Below are 6,000 nucleotides of genomic sequence, written 5' to 3' on the forward strand. Positions count from 1 at the left end.
GATTTAAGCTCTGAAGAATTTCCTTTACATGATTTCAGCCTGACATCTTTTTGATCAATATTCATAACAGTGACAAGTTTTTCCCTATTTTGGTTTTATTTTAAGCACGTCAGTGCAGTCAAAGCAATTTAGGGAAGATTACTCTACTTCACACCAGTGCCTCAGGAGGATTTGCAATCCTCCTGAAAAATACTCCATGGCATGGATAAAATAAAAACCAGGTTACCAATGAATCCATTTTCTTTCTTTCTTTGTTTTTGAATCCACTTTCCATAAAAGAGATTTCTAGTTCAAAATCCTGTGTTCAACATGCAAGTTCTTTCTATGACAAGATTACAAAGTTTTGGTATATTTGAACATCTTAAAACTTACAATAAATGGTTAGCTACAACTTAACAGAGTCTATGACTTACAAATTTACTAGTAATAAAGTCTGATCAAGTTAATGATCTAAGGCATTTTAAGAGAATATTATTACATGGACTAAAAGTACATAGACAAATTTGAGGAATTCTTTCACTTGATAAATGATGTAAAATATTACCGGATGCTCTCTACAGAATAAAGCGTATAAATCTTAGATCCCAGTAAGAGCTCAATGACTAGTTTTTCTTTATAAGGACAACTTGTACAAGAACAAACAGTTAAAAACACACTAGAAACCAGGAAGCCAGATGTACTACCTCTCTGACACAGTTGGCTGGCCAAATCTTAAAATGATTTTTCCTCAAAGTTTTAAATGCTACCCAACGCAGAAGTGCATGTCCTTCCCAAGTTCTTAAAAACTGCCAACCCTAGCGCGCTGCAAAATTTATCCTAACTCTCGTTCTGTTCAATACACCGAGCTGGAAGTCAATAGGTATCTCAGCAGCAGCATCGCTTCAGAGTAAAAAAGCATCAAACGCTCTCGAATGGGCCTAAAATATTCTGGATGATAAAAGAGCTCAATTAAAAAAAAAAAAAGAGAGAAAACACAAACGAACCACCCTGATGATCTATGAAACAAACTATTTTCTCTTGCTGATTGTATCCACATTTCCCAGTCAGTTTAATGGCCATCCGAAACGACAACAAAACGCGTTTTTCCTCTCCTGCCATGGAGGGCTATGTACACACTTTAGATGTGTGTGTTCTGTTTACTGGAGTCTTCTACCAAAGCTTTTAAATGTGCTTGAGACCGAACTGCTGATCCTCTGGGTGGGCAGAGAAAGAGTCCAGTGTGGTGGTTTTGTACACTGTTGAGCACATTAACGGGACTCACCAAATACCAATATTTACTTTACTTGTGGCTTTCAGGGCTGGGGGGAGCGGGAGAGAGGGAGGGAGTCTTCCCCAAACCAACAAAACCCAAAACAGGAAATTGGGGGCAAAACTGCCTAGATCATCCAGGGCAACTCTTCTTTTCCTTAGTTTCTGTCAGAGGTCGTACCCTCCTCTTGCAATAGTTGAGTGCCAAAATCTGTCCACCTATTTTTCAAACCACAAATGTTTGGCTAAATAAATGCACCGGCACTTTCCTGGGTACCACATGGAATTCCCACCTGAAAGGAACACGGGATGGTGGGTGGCAGGGAGACTGGTGGGATGTAGTATCTTCCGCAGTGAAGCAAGGCCCTGGAACTAAGCATGCAAGCCTCAGTCCTGGTGGCCGCTGAGGCCGGCCCTGCAGAAAAATGTGGCTTTTTGCTACTCAATTCCATTCACTTAAATGGGTTATGGTTGTGGAACCTTCATACCTCTTTTTGCCGCCTACCAAAAGGAAAAAGTAATCTGACTTCCCAGGCTTAACTTTTCCCCAGTTACAAGTTTTTACAATTGGGGGTGGTGGGAGTTTAAACAGAAAGAAAGTGATATATTTGTACCCCTCAAGTGCATAGACGGCTAATTTCAATGAAATAAGAAAAATATCTGAAGCAGGCCATGATTCTCTTGGTGTTGAATGGACTGGGTAAAGTAAAGCTTTTCTTAAGTGATAAGGAAAATTACTAACCTAGCCAAGTAACCAGTAGGATTGCTAGTCAAGTCTCCATCTCTTTAAAAAGGATGAGATCGGTATGGTTTCACTTGTTAAAAAACAACTTTTCAAAATTAAGTCTACTTTCAGAATTATTAAAGACAATTTCCTCAGGTAAGAAGGAAATTGTTTCTACCTTATCACATTTCTTGTAGCCTGCATGATCACACAATTAAGAGGAATACCTTGTATTTACTTTGCATCATTTTACATAGTCTTAGTTCTCGAAACTTCTCCACTGAGGTAGTTCTCATTAACAAATAGATTAACACACAGCTGGCTTATACATCTATTAACAAATGCCCCCCACTTTTGGTTTCACTATCTGAATCTGTTTGCGCTTCACTAAGAATCTCAGCTTCGGAACCGTTTTTTGCTCCACACGGTCTTCACTTTATATATTAGGATGTACTATGTCTAAGAATGTGATATAGGTCAGATCTAGAGATCTACTTTCTGGCACTTGCACACACTAAATAGTTCCTTTAGTGTGTTTCAAAAGTCAGCTATTGAAAGATCTGGTGAATTAGCAAACTACTCGGACTCCAGGTAACTACCTGCAGAAACGGAGTATTTAAAAGGATACCACGAATACCCTACGTACAAAAATTCTGCAATGTTTGGATCCCTCTCTACATTTACACGATTTTGTCTTTCCACCAAAGAAACTCTTCGTAGCCGCAAATTTTTGTCGTTATTATGAACGCATCACATACAATTTATGTTCAGGAATCAAAGGGCTGTTAAAATAGCTCCGAAGGTCACTTGGTGAACTATTAAGTTGTTAACCTTTTTTTTAAATCATGTCCCCTGTATCGATCTACATCACCGCTAAGTTTGCTAAAACTAGCCGCTCAGGTTCGGGGGTCTTTGACTCATCAGAGAAGAATGCGGGTGATGAATTGTCTATTAAACCAAAATGCTTCCGCTTGAAGGATATTGACCCAAAAACGTTTAACATTGAAAAGTGGGGGGCGGCGGGGAGTGTGAGGGGTGTGGGAGCAGAAGATAATCTCTGAAGGAAGGAAAACTTATTCCTGAGTTCCTTAATACACACATACACACACACACACACACACACACATCCTTTTAACATTGAAAAGGGGGGCGGGGAGTGTGGAGGGGTGTGGGAGCAGAAGATAATCTCTGAAGGAAGGAAAACTTATTCCTTAATTTCTTAACACACACACACACACACAGACACACACACACACTCTTCCAATCTCAGAAGCAGATCTCTAGCCTGCCCCTCCAGATCCTGATCCCGAGGTCACCCCGGAGCCACTTCGCCATTCCCGAGCAAACAAAGTTGATCATTATACTTACAAAAGTCTCCGTAAAGTCCTTCGGACTTATGCGATTTTAGGTACAGTGTGGCCACCGAGTGCGGACACCCCCAAAACACAGCCCCCAAAGGTAGACGGTCCCAGGGACCGTCTGGGGCAAGGGCGTCCTGGGGCAAGGGCACTTCGCAAACTTCCGACTGCGGCGGCCCCCGCCCAGGGCACCTTGCCTGCCGCCCGGGACCAGCGCCCGCTTCCCGCCGCCGGCACGTAGGGGAGCCCCGGCGCCTCGCGCCCCTCGTCGCGCCCGCCACCGCTCCGTACCTCTTCTTCCTGCAGGTTGGCCTCGCTCGGGGCGTTCTCCTTCTCGGCTTTGCCGCCGTTGTTCATCTTCCCGGTCCGCTCTCCCCGGGCGGGGCTGGGGCTCGGGGCTGGGCGAAGCGCGCTCGCCCGCTCTTCCCTTCCCGGGGCACCGGGGCTCCCTCGGGCGGGGCGCCGCGGGCTTGCGGAGGCTGGAGAGGGGCCGCGGCGGCTCGGGCTCCCGCGGGGGGACGGCGGCGGCGGCCGGCGCGACTCCGGAAGAGCGAGGGAGACCGGGCCGGGCGCGGGCGGAGTGGCCGGGCGCGGGAGGGAGACCTGGAGACGGCGCGCGGGCGCGGGAGAAGGAAGGGAGGAAGCAAGGACCGGGCTACCGAGCTGGGGATGTGGCCGAGGTGGGGCGAGGGGCAACGCGGGGTGCCCAGAGAGGAGGCGTCGGCGCGCGGCGCGGGGGCTGGAGAGCCGCGGGGTGCGTGCTCCGGGCCGGCTCTGGGAAGTCCGGGATGGAAGCAGCTCCCTTTCTCTCGCCTGGCCCGCTCCCTCCCCTCTCCCCTCCTCTCTCTCCTCCCTCCGCCCTCCCCGGCCGTGGGCTGCGGGCTCCCGTCCGGGGGGGAGGGGGGGGCGGCACGGGAGCGGCCGAGCCCCCCGCCGGAGGAGGGGCGGCGCCCGGAGCGGCGGTCCCCGGGCCGGATGGCGCGCGCCGGGGAGGGGCGGGGGGCCGCGGGCGGAAGCGGCCGGCGGACCCCGACTCTGGACTTGGCGGGGGGTCCGCCGCCCGCCTCGCTGCCTCCCCGGGGCCCCCGCGGCCGCCGTGGGCCTCGAGCGTCGGTGCGCGCGGTCTCAGAGAGGGGCTTCGGGGACTGGGCGGAGACCGGGCACTGGGCTGTGCTACTTTTGTTTACTTTCCTGGAGGAATTTGCACCCTTATCCCTAAGACGACCGTGTTTATTTGTTTATTTTTCATGACTGACTGAACCACAGCGCCGATCGTTCCGAGCCCACAGTTGGAAAAGACAGGAAGACATCCGAGGGCAGCTTGCTCGGAACCGGCCGGCGTGGTCGGGGCGCAGCTTCCACTTCACCAACGCCCCGCAGGGCCGGCTGCGCCCAGGGCTCTGATTGGCCTCGGTTCACACCGCTCACCGCCCTGACCGGAATTATTTGTTTATCTGAACTCTTTCCCCTCCCGTCCCCAGATCCCACTGAGAAGACAAAAACCATGCGCTGTTTCTATGTCGGTTCAAACCCACCAGCATCCCCAAGGGGAAAAGATGAGGCTGCCTGCTCCCGTAAACATTCACAGCCTCAGCACACCTGGCAGGGTGGTTGGGCGGCAGTGTGTTCACCTGGGCATGCAATCAGCCGCCCTGCAGGGGAAAGGTTGAACTTTCTACTCAATAGCTTTCTGCTGCCTTAGAGCCGCTGTGCGTCAGGATCCACCAGGAACAGTGAGAAGCGGAACTTGAGGGCAATATAGATGATCTTCAGAGGGCTGGAGGCACACACAAAGTGGGGATCTTCACCTCCGGGGAGGTGCTGCATAGTTCTGTTTCCTGTGAATTAAAGGAGATTATAGATTGATAAGAGCTCTGGTGACATAGTGATTATCCGTTAGGCTACTATCAGAAAGGTCAGCAGTTCGAAACCACCAGCTGCTCCAAGGGAGGAAGACCGAGTTTTCTCCTGTAAACAGCTACTATCCCGACAACCCACAGGGCAGTTCTCTGTTCTGAGAGGGTCGCTATGAATCGGCATTGGCTTGATGGCCCTGAGTTGTAGATGGATAGAACGGTCCCTGCTGGCACAAGAGGTTAGCGGCAGGACTACCAGCCAGCCCAGAGGTTGGTGGTGAGAACCCATCGAGGACCCAGGGAAGGTTCACCTGGAGAAGCCTGGACAATTCTATACAAGTTCTACCCTGACACCCATGGGGCTTCCGTGAGTCAGAACTAGCACCTGTAACAACCTGGATTGGTAGAGATACAACATCTAGCACCCACCCGTTCTTGCTCAGTTTAAGGTCACAATATATGGCAGCTTTCACTATCATTAAGAAGTATCCCATTTTTCCTGGGCCTCGGAGGGCTTCACTCAGAGTGGATCATTTCCGCTTTCAAGCTTGCCTGCTAAGAACACAGACATTTCAAAGTCCGTCCCTCTCCGTGAGTTCTCTCCACTACTGACTGACCCCCAGTTCTCGCTCACAGAATGCTGTTCCTTCACAGTCCTTATCACAAATTCTATTGATCCCCCCGCCCCTAGACATTGTCTAATGTTCTCTCTTTTCTCCCCACTAGACATTCTTTACCCTATTGTGCTGGTTCCCATCCTGCTGTAAGGTAGGCTTTGACCATGAGGCCTTTGCACAGTTTAAAGTGGGGTGTG

General features: G+C 50.1%; 1 protein-coding gene across 3 annotated transcripts in view; it reads right to left on the reverse strand.

The window, feature by feature from the left end:
* The window catches only part of RBPMS (RNA binding protein, mRNA processing factor), a 184,932-nt gene extending 180,637 nt beyond the window's left edge, over positions 1 to 4,295 (reverse strand). The window contains exon 1 of one of the 3 annotated variants that reach the window (XM_075556728.1): positions 3,622 to 4,295. In XM_075556728.1, coding sequence (XP_075412843.1) covers positions 3,622 to 3,687 — 66 coding nt within the window. In that variant the 5' untranslated portion in view covers positions 3,688 to 4,295. The remainder of the gene's footprint in view (positions 1 to 3,621) is intronic. The other 2 variants (XM_075556727.1, XM_075556726.1) reach the window with 2 other exon arrangements.
* Between the last annotated feature and the right edge of the window lie 1,705 nt (positions 4,296 to 6,000).

The sequence above is a fragment of the Tenrec ecaudatus genome, chromosome 8 (genome assembly GCF_050624435.1).
Source record: "Tenrec ecaudatus isolate mTenEca1 chromosome 8, mTenEca1.hap1, whole genome shotgun sequence".
NCBI lineage: Eukaryota > Metazoa > Chordata > Mammalia > Afrosoricida > Tenrecidae > Tenrec > Tenrec ecaudatus.